At 35.7% G+C, this 14426-nt stretch overlaps 4 protein-coding genes across 11 annotated transcripts in view; 3 read left to right on the top strand and 1 right to left on the bottom strand.

Moving 5' to 3' along the window:
- LOC101894154 (actin-binding LIM protein 2) overlaps nt 1-4152 on the top strand; it is a 48510-nt gene extending 44358 nt beyond the window's left edge. For all 6 annotated transcript variants that reach the window (XM_059125388.1, XM_059125389.1, XM_020036063.2 and 3 more), the window contains 3 exons: nt 1472-1538; nt 1606-1847; nt 2780-4152. In XM_059125388.1, the coding sequence (XP_058981371.1) occupies nt 1472-1538; nt 1606-1847; nt 2780-2893 (423 nt within the window). In that variant the 3' untranslated portion in view covers nt 2894-4152. The remainder of the gene's footprint in view (nt 1-1471; nt 1539-1605; nt 1848-2779) is intronic.
- A 1691-nt stretch (nt 4153-5843) lies between these two features.
- On the top strand, nt 5844-6855 carry LOC101893195 (ATP synthase subunit C lysine N-methyltransferase). Its single transcript, XM_005181504.4, has 3 exons — nt 5844-6241; nt 6336-6517; nt 6577-6855. Exons 1-3 carry the CDS (start codon nt 5962-5964, stop codon nt 6742-6744), a joined length of 630 nt encoding a protein of 209 aa, XP_005181561.1. The 5' UTR covers nt 5844-5961; the 3' UTR covers nt 6745-6855.
- On the bottom strand, nt 6754-11656 carry LOC101893356 (protein O-GlcNAcase). 3 transcript variants are annotated; one of them, XM_005181505.4, is made up of 10 exons: nt 11498-11656; nt 10798-10956; nt 10637-10746; nt 9907-10566; nt 9736-9853; nt 9593-9678; nt 8799-9526; nt 8674-8741; nt 8188-8615; nt 6754-8126 (listed from the first exon to the last, which is right to left on the bottom strand). In XM_005181505.4, exons 2-10 carry the CDS (start codon nt 10944-10946, stop codon nt 7285-7287), a joined length of 3189 nt encoding a protein of 1062 aa, XP_005181562.1. In that variant the 5' UTR covers nt 10947-10956; nt 11498-11656; the 3' UTR covers nt 6754-7284. The 3 variants fall into 3 exon arrangements, with proteins under 3 accessions (XP_005181562.1, XP_011291673.1, XP_058981369.1); XM_011293371.3 differs by having other exon boundaries at nt 10798-10953; nt 11498-11652; XM_059125386.1 differs by having other exon boundaries at nt 11594-11638.
- An 816-nt stretch (nt 11657-12472) lies between these two features.
- LOC101893013 (uncharacterized) lies at nt 12473-13835 on the top strand. The gene is made up of 5 exons (XM_005181503.4): nt 12473-12679; nt 12823-12978; nt 13038-13175; nt 13237-13451; nt 13523-13835. Exons 1-5 carry the CDS (start codon nt 12557-12559, stop codon nt 13632-13634), a joined length of 744 nt encoding a protein of 247 aa, XP_005181560.1. The 5' UTR covers nt 12473-12556; the 3' UTR covers nt 13635-13835.
- Nucleotides 13836-14426: the final 591 nt, after the last annotated feature.

The raw sequence follows: 14426 nt of genomic DNA, 5'->3' as shown, positions 1-14426 counted from the left end.
AAAAACTGCAACTATGTTACAAGTCCAAGGGATATTCATTACCTATTTGTCAACTTAGACAGATGTCAAATTCAAATATATTAGTTCTAATGTTCTACTGAATCTATATGAAGATAGATGGCATGTAATTGAATAGTATATAGCGGGAAAATTGAATGTTCCTCACAATCAATTAACTGATCATGTCCACCTTGCTTGGTTTTGCCCATTTGAATCCCATTGAACGCAGATTTATGCTGCATATACTGAATGAATTACATAAATCTGCAATTAAATTCCGACAGTATATTTTTATTAGAGAATCTCAAAATCATTGATCTAGCTACTTTATCTTGGTTTTGAAATAAGTCAGTTAATATATTGACATATGGACATTAATTTGTATTAAATCCAGTTAAACAAATCTGTCATAAACAAATTAATATAAACCCCATAAATAGTTATTAGTCCCTGAGAAAGCCCAATTTACATTTATTTGTACCTACTAAAACATTAATTTTATTTTTAACAAAATGAACGTTAATTGCGATTAGTGTTTTGAGATTAGATTTACTAATTTTCTTTTTCCATATTTTTGTTTCCTTTGTTAAGTTTTCATCATTAGGGTTATTACTAGTAAAGAAAGACATTATTTTTTATAAATACAACAGCAAAATTTATAAATTCAATATAGATAAAAAGTAGTCCTTTTACATGCATTGCAGATCCCAAAAAAAATCAATCTTAATTATTATACTCTCAGCCATATGGCTAGGAAGGGAGGGTATATATAATTCGATACATGCCCAAACGTGCCTCATCGAACTAATGGTTTAAAACCCTAGGTCTCTTGGGACCAAATCCAATGCAGGACATTTGGAGTCGATATAGCGATGTCCGTCCGTCTGTCTGTCTGGCTGGTGCGTACGATAGCTATAGAAGGGGAGCATCCGATTTGATCCAAACTTGGTACATGTAATAATTTTGTCAAACTTAGATCGAGTTCAGAGATGGACAATATCGGTCCACTCCTTCTGGTACCTCACACACAAAATGTCAAGATTTTCAAAAAAAATTTACTTTAAAGACAGAGAAAGAATAGTCCGATTTTGTTCCATCTTTGCGAATCCAAATTAGGAATAAACAATTAAAGAAATTGAAAACAAATCAATACATTGATTGTAGGTTGTACTCCATTTGGCTTGTAATACGTATGCTTTTTAGAAATTTTAAGTTTTGGAGACATAGGCCGTATCTTGACGAAAAAAACACAACACTTTCTTATTGCTATGCATTGTGTCTTAAGCCACACCTTTATCATATATTTTAAGCATGTAAATAACATTTTTATTTATTTAATTTTCTATTTTATCTGCTTGCTTGCATGACCCCCTCATTTTGGTACCATTACGCTTCCTACACTTGATAAAAAAAACAACACATACAAATTATAATAATTGTTTTTTTTTTTTTCCTTATGAAACCTTATTAGGACTATTCGTATGGAGGATTAGGTGATAAAACGCACAGTACAGATCTAAGTTGTGGGAAATCAGAAGGTAAATGCAGTTTTTATGATTGCTATATGTTTCTTTCTCTAAATGTTTATCTGTTTTCATATTTCAGCCTCAGTCGATTCCATAACGGAGGGTGATAGACGCGCTTTGATGGGCGGTGATTTACCCGCCTCGAGTACATATTCGGGTGCTTTATCCTACCACTATCCCCAAGCTGGTTTAATACGCCGCAGTTTGCCAAATATGGCCCATTCAATGTTGGTGCACGAGCCTGCTAAAATTTATCCCTATCACTTGTTGGTCATCACTAATTATCGTTTGCCTTCGGACGTTGATCGCTGCAATTTGGAGGTAAGTGAGAAGATATCTGTTTTTATACCCTTTGCCACATAGTGGTAGGGTCTTTTTTATTATTTCTTATTTGGCCCAAGGACAAACCCTATTGAAATGGTAGATAATCAGTGAAAATTTAGATATGGCTCCTATATATATCTACAAACGACATCGGGTTAATTGTGCACCAAACGGCCAATATCAGTCTTAATGTCCTGAATTTTGGAACATCCGACGGTGTTCAGTCAAGAAGCAAGTATATCAAATTTTTGGTTTGAAAATCGGTTCAGTTATAGCTATAGCTCCCATATATATGTTTCATCCGATTTGGGGTTTTAGGTCCCTCACATGCGTAATATGGACACAACAACCATAATCTTTGGTACCAGATATCAAATACAGCTCAGAAATAAGTGCCTAAAATTATGTCAAGATCGGTTCGGATTTGGATATAGCTCCTATATACATCTTTATCCGATTTCATGTTTATTGTGCACTAAATGGCTAATAATAGCCCAGATGGACTGAATTTTGGTACTTAAGACGAAATTTAGTCAAGAAGCAAGTACATCAAATTTGGTGAAAATCGGTTCAGTTATAATGACCTTTGGTATCAGATTTCATACACAGCTCAGAAATAAGTGCCTAAAATGTTGTCGATCGGTTCAGATTTGAATATAGCTCCCATATACTTGTCGACCTTATACAGGTCTTGCATACATCCTATCGTACACAGATCAGAGATGTGAACCTACTTTCAAGCCAGTTAAATTTGACAAAGTAAATTACAGAAAAGGGAGATCTGGATATGCTTATTGCAAATGAGGTTTCCTTCTATATTCCACTTTGGGGAATACTGTAGTTTAGAATTGTCTACCATATTTATAAAGTATCCTGGAAAAACTCAAGAAATTTGGAAATAATCATAATTATTATTTCCTTCTTTGCAGCGTCATTTGTCGGATGTGGAGTTCGAGCACATACTGCAGTGTACCAGAGCTGACTTCTATAGATTCCCACAATGGAGAAGAAATGAAATGAAGCGACGAGTAAAATTATTCTAAATCGTCCATTTGCAGAACCAGTTGTATGTGTGTATGTAAATACAAAAATCAGTTTCAAGCCAAACTGTGGAAAATGATACCAAAAGCCGAAAATATATATTTTCCAAAAAAAAAAAAAAGAAAAAAAAAACAAAAAACCTAAAACAAAACAAATAACAACAACATATAACAAATATATTTGCAAAACCTCCATTCGGAAAACCAAACCAAGTAACACAGCTTTAGCAATGAATATAATGAAGAAGACAAACGACAAACAAATGATGATGAATGAAATGAGAAAGAAATAAAACAGCAACACACCACCACCCATTACGATACAAACGAACACAGCAGCAAACCAGAGATGAACATTTAAAGCTAACAACAAACCCCTCCCCCTAACTTTTCACGTCACATCGTCATCAACCATCACTTATGAATGTATGCAGCTTTTATTATTATTTTCTAAACTATACAAACAATGTGGCAACTATAAAAACTATTTCAGACTATGCTGGTTTTATATCCTTCGAATGGGGTCCGAAACCAGTTATTTTATTTGCCGCTGACTTTGTAGCAACGCATGGCATTATTGAGAAGCTTTTTCTTTACATATATATTTTACATACGTTAAGGACACATGCATATTATTATTATTATACAACTATTAGGTTTCTATCAATTTTCTTTTTTGCAAAAAAAAAAAAAAAAAAAAAAAAATGTATTTGAAGTGAATTAAAGCATTAGATTTTAATTTTATATTCTTTCAAATACAAAATATTTTCCTTACAGTGGAGATTGGAAACAGAACATTTCCTCGTTTAAGTCCCAACTTGTCTTTACAATTTACCGTGTTTCTATTTTTTTTTTTGTTGTTTTTAATTTCAAGTAATGCCGCTTTCAATTTTTCGTTGATATTCTTCGTCTATATGCAGCTATTTTATTATTTTTTTGTAGTTTATATTTTGCAAATCATGCATATTTTTTGTTTTTGTTTTTATTATTATTATTATTTGTATTTTACAATGAGTAGCTATCAGAGTAAATATATTTTATATAAATGTCATATATAATAAAAGATATATATTTTATTTATTAATAAATAATGCAAAAGAAATGAAACAAACTAAAAATCAAATCAAGATTATGGAAATTAAGGAAAGAACAATTGAAACTTGACTACAAGTTATAAGCTTATATAGTAATAATTGAAGAAAATAAATAAAAACAAAAAAAAAAAAAACAAATTTCAATTTCGAACGCTGATAATAATCATACATGGCTTTCGTTTTAATTGGGTTTACTCGGCGATTGATCCTCGCAATATTTTCATGTTTAAAACAATTTATTCTTCTGATAAACCAAGGCCAACTTTAGGTCGAACAAGTAAACTACTTTCGACAATAAACGCAGAAGTTTTGTCAATTATTGCCAATGTTATGGGTATGTCCAAATAGGCGAATTAATGTTTCTAATACTGAAAATATCATTTCAATATACTGAACAGTATCGGGTTGTTCGGGTTCAAAGACCCATATCTCTGGATCCATTTTTATACTTCATCTAATACAGATAAAAATATTAGAAATCACAAATTCCGATAAATTGCATATCAGATTTCTGGTTAAGAGAAATATTTAGATATAGCAAGTTGTAAAGAAATGCCGACTTTTTGCGGAAGTTATGACAGATATATGTATTGGAAATTGTGACCCTTTGTGGATGAGGTTCCAAAAGGGGTTGGGGATCTTCACAACAGATCTTGTATTAGCAACAATGAGGAGATGGATGGATGGATTTGGATTCTTATTTGGCTTTCTTTGAGCGGGTTGTTTTTAAAAATCTTGAACCCAATGTGGGGGAGGTACCAGAAGAAATGGTTCGATCTCTACCATCTTTATAACAGATCTTGTGTTGATGGAAGTATTGCTATATATCAAGTCTGACGTTATTTTCGAGTTTTATGAGCTTCATGGATACTTAAAATTTAAAAAAGTCCCATCTACATACTACATACAACGAGAGTTGTTAGAAATATTGGGATATGCAAAATTTGAAGACAATTGGATTCTTATTTCGAATTTTATAAGCGTTGAGATTATTAAAAATGTTGACCCATTGTGAGGGAGGTACTAGAAGCAGTCGACCTAAATTATCCGACTAACCTCTAGCATAGTGGCAAATACCATGATTTTCAAAAGTTAGAACAAAATCGGATAATCCTTTCTTGTTCTGTGAGATAAATAAAAATAATAAATAATAATAATGAATAAAAAACCTTTTGTGGGGGAGTTACCAGGAAGAGTGGGCCGATATTGCCCATCTCCGAACTCAATATAAGTTTGATAATAATATTACAATTTTCCAAGTTTGGACCAAATTATATACTTCATTTGAGAGTTATCGTGCGCACCAGCCGTGCGCTAGATCGGCTCTAAATGTCCTGAAACGAATTTGGTGCAAAGAGACCTAGGGTCTAAAACCGTTATTTCGACTAGGCACGGTTTGATCAAATTATACATAGCCATATGACTGAGGGTATAAAAAAATTCGGGTCCAAAAAATCAGAATTTTGATACAACTTTCGAACCGTTTTGAATAGCCCCATTATGTGACCACTTATTGGCATGTATTTTCATTAGCTTTTATAAATTTTTTGTCCATATTGGTTTAGTATGCCCGGTCTTGGGCCAAATATCCGGGTCCGTCTCCAAAGAAAAATATAGTCTCCTGGAATGAGGGTAAAAAATCTACCCCTGGAAAAAAAATACAAAATATTCCGATATCGTAAAAAAGCAAAAATAGTAAATTCTTGTAGGTTCTCGAACAAACCATTTCTGTTTTTCGTCCGCATTCATTTTATTTCGACATACAAGAACAGCCCCTTTTAAACGTAGTCTTATTTGAAAGAAGAATCTAAGGTTCCGATAGTTCCTTTAACAGAATTATTCCCCTGAACTCGTTCGTTCCGTAAAAAAAACACATCTCCAATGGCATGGACAAAAACAAACAAATGTTGGTTTCCTTTTTTTTTGAATAAAAGTGCAACAAAACCACATTTATAACTTCTATAGAACCGGAGAAATATGGCAGCTTTAAATATGGATGCCTTGGAATTGAACAGCAAACCTTCGCAGCCAAAATCAATGTCGAAATCGGCCAAATTTCTAATTTTTGCCACTGGTGGAGTGGGCATTGGATTGTCAGTAGTCTGTGCCTCGTTTGTTGCGCCCGCTTTCCGAAGAATTTGTCTGCCATACGTTCCTGCCACTCCAGAACAAGTTTCGAATGTTCTTAAGTTTTTGCCGAGCAAGGGTCCCAAGCGTTTGCTGGACATTGGCTCGGGAGATGGAAGAATTGTAATTGGTATGTATTGGTGGTTATGTTTATATAACCCGGAGACTAGGCCGGCCTTACAAAGGAATACTTATCAGCCACTAATAATCACAATTACCCTTAGCCACTGCCAAACATGGCATTCAGTCGGATGGTGTAGAGCTTAATCCATGGCTGGTGTGGTGGTCACGTTTAGCTGCAATGCGCGAAGGTGTCAGCTCAAAAACCAAGTTCTTCCGCAGAGATTTGTGGAAGTTTAGTTTAATGCCATATGATTATGTCGTGATTTTTGGCGTGGAACAAATGGTGAGAATAATGGGAATTGAGAAAGCACACCATAATAACTATTCTATTTTATTCAACAGATGAAAGATCTGGAAACTAAACTAGTGACTGAAGTTCCTTCCTCCAAAGTGATAGCCTGTCGTTTCCCCCTGCCAACATTAGAACCCCTAAAGGTAATAGAGGATGGTGTAAACTCTGTATGGTTCTATGATTTAAGCAAAGCCAAAACCCGGGCTCAAGAAAGCTAGTTGGGTCTGTTACATTTTTCAATATCATATTTATTTTTTTGAAAAAAATAAAAAACATTGTGATTTAAATGCATTTTTGACGGCTGACAAAAAGAAGGAAACATTGCAAAATTGTCTGTTTGTTTTGTAGTTGTTGATCTTATATAAATATTTATATAGTAAAGAGTGCCAAATAGGGGCACCGATATCTAAAAATGATATAAATACTAGCGTTAAAATTGAAAGTTACGCTTTTCCGAACAGCGTACATGTTGTCTGTCTACGAATCAATTGTAAAAAATCTGAAAACTTATGAACAGCTAAAGTATAAAATTGTGGTCGGGCGGGCTGGCTGGCGTGATTTGTAAATTTCTATAAGGAATTTCGTGTACACGTTTCAATTGGTACGCATCTCTCGAAACATTTGGCGAAGGCGGGTTTGTTTTAGTGCGATCTGTAGATTACCAAATGGTACAGCAATTTAGACTTAAGGAGATTCCGTTTTAGGCTGAATGTTTATTTCCTCAACAAAAACTCTGATATTGACGAACGTTGGCGGTGCTAGAAACGACGTCCAAAGTAAATGTAATCTGGTCCATCGCGGTATATTTCAGCAAATCCGAGTCTTGCATAGTACTGCAGCAATTCAAGGCCCGAATCCTTAGCTGCCAATCGTATGTGAACCCCGAAACAACCATTGGCCCTTAATGTTGCCAAGAGTACAGTAATGAGACGCTTGGCTACACCGTAATCGGGGTTTAGGCACGATTCTAGCACAGCCGAAGTCATGACAGCTGGATACGAGCTGCTAACTTCCGGCGGACATTGCGGTTCATAGGCATGGAATTCCTTAATCATTGTGCGCAGAGTTGCACCTGTTCTTTGCGAAGCAGGTGTCGCCAAATCAAACATTTCCAATTCTTCCATGTTTTCGGGATATTTCTCCTTCATTTCGGGTATCCAGCAAATCTGAACATTACGCGCAAATGTTTGAAAATCCAGAGCGGCAGCCGCATAGCCTACCACTTTACCAGAAGAGTCAGTGGCCACGATACAAAATTCAGGATGCAAGGTGACAAATGGACCAATAATACTATCCGCAATTAAATCGGCAAACTTTGAATTTAAGTGCAAAGGTAATTCCTTTTCTTCGGCAGATGAGGGCAATGACAATGTCAGAAAGCCCTGTGTACAGATCATATTGACTGCAGATTCATCCATTGCACTATAAGGACGCATCGTGTAATAATCTGTTGTGGGTAGATCAGGTAGTTTATAGACAAACAAGTCATTGCCCTGATCGATAGGCATCAACCTTTGTAAATCAGCTATAAGGCCTCCGCGAAATACCCACGGTTCTTGATCGCCGGACATAAAGGCCTCCTTCCATCCTTTACTGAACCCTTTTTACAAAAAAAAAGGAAATATTAAAAAACTTTATTGTTTACGCCGATATTTACTTACATGTATAACTTCCTTGGGTATATGCATAAACATTAGCCGGGAAGTGACCCAAGCTGAGCCACTTTACAAAAGCATCCAAAAGAGACAGAGCCCCAGCAATGTCCCAAACATAGGAGAACAAATCGTGGCATATCTCCTTATTATCACACAGAGCAACCTTCTGCAAGAGTTCATACACTGACTTGCAGAGCTTTGAGAAATATTCAGACCTCTGTAACCACTCTGCTACTTCAGGTTTTGTTTGCGCTTCACCAACTGGGCTGGGTTTTGCTAATTTGGCGTCCAACAACACGTGGGCATTCGCCTTTAGCCAATTGAACTCATTGAGCAGCTTGAAACCACGACATCCGTGTTCAAATGGCAAATAAAACAAGTCACATAGGAAGTACAGGTCTTCGGCGTTTATCTTTGAAGCTTCATTAGGCACCCTTCAAAATAAGACCAGCTAGATTAGTTGCTACAGAATATTTTGGAATAGTCACTTACTTTTCAATTTCGGTCATCTCGGCAACAGATATAGGAGATGACTCGACGCTCTCAACCTGCATGGTGTTCTGTAACACAATTACAAAATTAGTAACGACAATTGGAGTATAAACTCAAAGACATACATTCATATTATCACTATTCGAACTGGTTTCGGCCATAACCACATCTTCATTGGCATTAGCCGCCCCAGGTTTGCCGTTCTCATCTTTTGGAGAGATTTGAGAGGTTAAACTACTACTACATTCCATTGGCTCGTTGCCAGCACTGACTGGACTTAGGTTGTTGTCATCTGCCATTGCATCAATTGACAGACCAGAACTATCAGCATCGGCTTGTTTATCTTCTATTACGACATCTTCTTCCTCTAATTTAGCTTCGTCTTTTATAGTCTCCGGGACCTCTGGTAAAAATTCCTTATCACTAGTTGCAGAAGTTTCCGGTTTAACCGGTAATTCTTCAGCCTTTGTGGCCGGTGTAATCTCGTCTGCATCACGCATGTCATCACTATCACTGTTCACCTCTTTGGACACCATTATTGGTACAGACACTATAGAGATTGGTATCTTCTTGGGTAACTCGATATTTGATGCCACACAAGTTGGTATGGGGTTGATTATGTCTTCGTTGGTTACCACCTTTGTGGGCGAAACCAATGAATTCATTACCGCATTGGAAATGGGATTGACAGAAGACGAATTTACGGTGCTACACACATCGGCCAAGGCTTGTAGTTGTGTTGTATTCACTTGGGGAACATTGGGAGTTTTAGCATTGGTGGATGTAGTGGTTGTTGTCGTTAAACTCATACATGTATTGATGGAGGGTATAATAGGTATGATGGGCATTACGACTATGGAAAAGGTATTTCAAATTTTAAATGGTTTAATTCAGAGAAAAAGAAATTCCCAATACGTACGGGTCACTTGTGGTTGAGGTTTTGTAATTGGTCCCCATGCCTCTTTTTCAAGAAAGAATTCTGGCAGCCACTCTGATATGGCATTTCTGTAACGAAGAAACATTAGCAGACATAGTATAATAGTTCATTAAAACATTGATTACTTCAGTGCCATTCGAGGATGATAGATATTCTTCGAAAGACAACAATCCACTGGTAAATCATCCGAACCATTTTCATCATCGTTTTCAGTCTCCAGCCTAATGTCAGCTGATATGGAACCTTAAAAGACAATTGTCAATATAATTTTTGAGGGTAGCCATGCCATTACTTACTATTCACTCGAGAGTCGAGAACACAACGCGACCAATAGGCCAATGTGTGTATTGCCACGTTGTTGGCATGGAACTCACAATTCGGATTGGTCATTACACCTCTCAAATGGGGTATGATTTCCGGCGATCGACCAGAGTAGGGACCTAAAAATACCCTTTTCTGGTCGTAATCATTGGCATGTAAATTATCCCAAATGACTGGCGGACGTCGCAGAACCTCAGTAATTTCTTGAAGCGATTCAACAGATATGATTTTCGATATCACCTTGTCGCCAGTCCACATGATGTCTATGTCATGATTTAGTTTTGAACCCAATGTATTCAAGTACTCAGAATCATGGACGGTAGGCACAGCACGTGAACTGCAATATTGTGTAGGACAGAACAAAAAACGAGGATTGCCCAAATGCGTGAAGATTTCGTTTGTAACCGAGACCTGAGCATTGGCAAACGTTTGAAAGACTTCTTTATCCCCCTTGGACAATTCAGATTCAATGTCGTCGAAAAGAAGTGCAAAGGCTTCACAACCAAATTGAGAAACTTGATCCAATTTGCGTTTTAAGGTCTGCAACTCTTTTTGACTGCTATACGTCATGTCCAAGCCGGGAGATAAAGCATAATAGAATGTAATGCCATGTTCTTTTGCGGCCGATATTAAACCTAGATGTGGGCAGAAAGAGATGGATACTTGAAGCAAAAATAAACTTGAACTTGATATTGTTTTACATACCCGATAGATGATCTGCTTCTTCAACAGTGTATAGCTCACGCCAGTACGCACGATGCTTGTAGTCGTCCTTTGGGGCATATACATAGGAATCCATGCCCCATTTTTTAAGCCTATAGAAAAACATTATTTCGATTCGAATGTAAATGCATATTTATACTTACTTTCTAAACAAGTCCTTTCTTTGTTCCGTAGTCCAGGGTCGCCCATAAAAGCCCTCTATAACACCACATATAAAATTTGGTTTCTGTTGTTCCTTGTTGGTGGCATCGGCTGATGCACAGTCTTCTGGGTTTCTGGCTGTGTTTATCATTTGTCGGCTTCTGTTTGAAAACAGAGAAGAAGGGAAATTAAAAATATTTCTATAAAATCAGCAATTTCCTTTTATTTTTACTAGGACAGATGTGATGAATAAGATATCAACGTCATGAAACATAATCCTAGCTGCATGTAGTTGCAAAGGACGAATTAAAATAATATGATGTGCAATATATAATAGGGATTGTTTAGGATCACTTCTGAATTTTAATTAGTCTTTACCGGCCAATATCATGTTGTGGGAAATTGAAGCTGATGCATTCTACTTTCTATTACTATAAAAATAATAATTTTAAGGACACATTTTGTAGTCACCCGAATATAAATAAAAATGTTGGCCCTCAATTATATTAGTTTTCCTGTCAATATTGGAAAGGTCAGTTACACGAATCCGCTGCAAAAAAATTTTGCAACACCCATCCGGAAAAATAAACATCGATGTCCCTCATTTCTGAATGTCTTTGTTGTTTTTTGCTTCGCCTGTGCCCATGAAGAAATATTTCCAAGCGGTATGCGAATGTGAAATCAGGAAGAATGAATCTTTACCTTGCAACCCACACGATTTCCTTAGTTTGCTTTGTCTTTCTTGTCTTTAAATGTTCTTTTACAACCAAAAATCACAAAATATTTGCGCGAAATTACCAAAAAATAATTGAGTTGAGTCGTTCCGGAACGACAAGTTCTATGGAAATGCTACTCGAGTGAATTATCGGAACTAGACTCAGTTTTCTTCTTGAAGCAAAAGGAACAACATTATGTTCAGACTTGGGTATTCATTTCTATTTGTTTCACGAGTTATGCACAGTCTAGTTCATTTTTGCTGTTTTCTTTAGCCTTTTAGAGCTGTCTCGATTTTAATTTGCCATTGATTTTATTTGGCAGGGCAAGAGAGTCTCCCACCACTATTTATGCATATATTGTAACAGTACGTTTATATATAAATAGGTTAACCGACTGGATTTGGATTTAAATTGTCATATCCATTACTTATACTTCAAATAAATCCTCTCAAAGTAGGTTAACCCTACAAAAAGTTCTAACGTAAACATGTCATAAGCAAGACTTTTTTAGAGGTATTTTCATGTCGTGGCCGCTAAAAGCAATACGAAAACTGTAATAAACTATGTTAGTACAAATTTGTCATCTAAATATTTAAAATATTTCTTCTATTATGCTTTAAACCAAAATTGTCCAACAATTGGAATAACAAACATGTTTTGTATATTTTATAATTTATACCATAAGAAATTGTTCCCATCCCGGCAGAATAGAAACAACAAACATTTTCGAAAACAAAAAAAAGAAAAAAACATTTATTGACAGAATATAAACAAGTTAATTTTTGTACGCTGTTCTGGGTGAAATCGCTATTAAAACAAATTGCAATTTCTTTCTTTTTTAAAATTCCCACCAACTGATTATTTAGAACATGATTTATGGCATTGCCAAGCTGCTTAAGATTTGTCGATATCACATTATCGGTTTCATGTGCTTAGTTATCGAATTTCGATCATCTCAATTGTTTTCCTGTTCGGTGTTTTTGCTGGTGAATATTTGTTTTGTTGTGTTTTGGGTGCCGGTGTTCCTCGCTATTTATCCATATAGATGCAACCATTCATTGTGATTCGGAACTATCGGGAAGATGATGAACTCAAGTGTCAGGAGTTGATACAGAACTACATCATGTCCTTCGCCAAGAAATCATTTTACTGCTTCTGTTTTAGAGAGGTAGGTTTGCTGCCCACCCTCATAATTTGCATTCGTTTTCAATTATTAACTAGTCCGAGCGTGTTTTATCTTTACATCACAAATAGACTTGATTCTGAGCACTTTAACGAGATGTGTTGTGTGACCTTGGTTATTCATTACAGATAACATTGCAGTTCATTGTGATTACCTGGGCGGTATTGTTTATATTCTTTGGTGTGCCCCTAGTGTTTTGCGCCCTAACGATTCCCGGATGTATATTCTTTTTATTCTCGGGAACATACTTTTCGTTTTATGCAAAAGCAGTCGAATTGATGAGGGTAAGTTAGGAGCAGTGGAAATACCATATTTTCACCACAACAAATATTCCTCTTTACAGACAAAGCCTAACCAATCTCTGGTGGCAGAATGCTATGAGCCGTTTATTTTTCGTATGAAACCAACCGAGTGTACCTATCAAATATTTTTAGATGATGCGCCGTATGAAACGTCGTTTAAAAATAAATTTCGCAGAAAGGTTAACAAATAGTAGTAGTACACTATCAAATGTTATACTATATATATATTTTGATCCTTAGATTATAGCATGTATTAGCGTAAAAAATCACATCAGTGTTTATAATGCTGCCTGGATTTATCGGTTTGCTGTAGCACCGGGATACCCAATACAAAAAGTGGCCGAGCCAATGCTTAATTTAGTAATAAAAAATTGTGTCCAACAGGGGTACAGTAGTTTAGAGTGCACCATGTCGGAATGGCAAGAAGAGGGTCGGGATTTCTATGATAATATGGGGTAAGAAGTTATCACAAAAAGATAAGTAAATAAATGTATTATATTTAATACATTTTTCTTTTCTATTGCAGGTTTATAACACGTCAAATCTACCATAAACAAATTATTGGATCCTCGTTGACTGTCATGAAAACTCAACTAACATATGACCTGAAAAAGGATTCCCTGCAGAAGCAAAATTAAACATACTCGAATCTCGCCATACATTACGAATTTACAGAATCTCTTGTTTTCATTTTAAATATCTACACAAACACACAAATATTTCATTCCTTTAAATGCTGTTTTTCATGAAATTGCAAATAAATAAGATTGTATTAAAAATACAAATATTTTGATAATTATATAGTCACGCTAATAAAGACCTACACAAACTATTTGAAATGTACCAAATCTGTTGGCTCGATCACTAGGCAAGTATTTGAAATGTTCTTTCGAAAGTTCAAAGTATGACGAAAAGAAAATATGTTTTTATTTTAATGGTCCACATAAACCACTCATTGATGACAACATTGGTATCTATCGGTAGGTCTTAGCGACGACTTTCATTTTGTCGCTAGCTTGACGAAAAACTTTGTTAATTACCGAAATTAGAAGCATTTAAATTTTACCGATTTTTTTTTCGGTAACTCAGAAAATGTGTTACAGAATTCCACTACAAGCGGATTTACCTCTATTGTTTCGTTATGATAAACATTTTTCAAATCTAAGGCGTTATATCTTTATACTTCCGTATATAACACTTGGTCTGTTCCAGAACTGCAAGAATGTAAAACTTTCTACTTCGATAACCGGTTATCCCTTTATGATATCGAAAAAATTGCAAAAATAGTAGATTGTTGCAGGTTCTGGAACAGAGCAACTATTATAAATATCAAAGAGTGCCAATCTAGCTTATTTCAAAAAAAAAAAAAATCTTTTGATGTAGCCTAAATTGGTGCGATGAAATCAGTGATTTTACAATTTAAGATCACA

This window comes from Musca domestica, unplaced genomic scaffold (genome assembly GCF_030504385.1).
Source record: "Musca domestica strain aabys unplaced genomic scaffold, Musca_domestica.polishedcontigs.V.1.1 33, whole genome shotgun sequence".
NCBI lineage: Eukaryota > Metazoa > Arthropoda > Insecta > Diptera > Muscidae > Musca > Musca domestica.
This window is presented reverse-complemented; position numbering and strand designations above follow the sequence as displayed.

What these genes read in the sequence shown, in the direction of transcription:
- LOC101893195 (XM_005181504.4), top strand. Translation starts at nt 5,962, where the DNA reads ATGGCAGCTTTAAATATGGATGCCTTGGAATTGAACAGCAAACCTTCG. An exon ending in AGATGGAAGAATTGTAATTG is followed by an intron (nt 6,242 to 6,335) that starts GTATGTATTGGT and finishes AATTACCCTTAG; the next exon opens with CCACTGCCAAACATGGCATT. An exon ending in TTTTTGGCGTGGAACAAATG is followed by an intron (nt 6,518 to 6,576) that starts GTGAGAATAATG and finishes TTTATTCAACAG; the next exon opens with ATGAAAGATCTGGAAACTAA.
- LOC101893356 (XM_005181505.4), bottom strand. Translation starts at nt 10,946, where the DNA reads ATGATAAACACAGCCAGAAACCCAGAAGACTGTGCATCAGCCGATGCC. An exon ending in CATCCTCGAATGGCACTGAA is followed by an intron (nt 9,679 to 9,735) that starts GTAATCAATGTT and finishes TCTTCGTTACAG; the next exon opens with AAATGCCATATCAGAGTGGC. An exon ending in ACCTCAACCACAAGTGACCC is followed by an intron (nt 9,527 to 9,592) that starts GTACGTATTGGG and finishes CCTTTTCCATAG; the next exon opens with TCGTAATGCCCATCATACCT.
- LOC101893013 (XM_005181503.4), top strand. Translation starts at nt 12,557, where the DNA reads ATGCAACCATTCATTGTGATTCGGAACTATCGGGAAGATGATGAACTC. An exon ending in ACTGCTTCTGTTTTAGAGAG is followed by an intron (nt 12,680 to 12,822) that starts GTAGGTTTGCTG and finishes TATTCATTACAG; the next exon opens with ATAACATTGCAGTTCATTGT. An exon ending in AAGCAGTCGAATTGATGAGG is followed by an intron (nt 12,979 to 13,037) that starts GTAAGTTAGGAG and finishes TCCTCTTTACAG; the next exon opens with ACAAAGCCTAACCAATCTCT.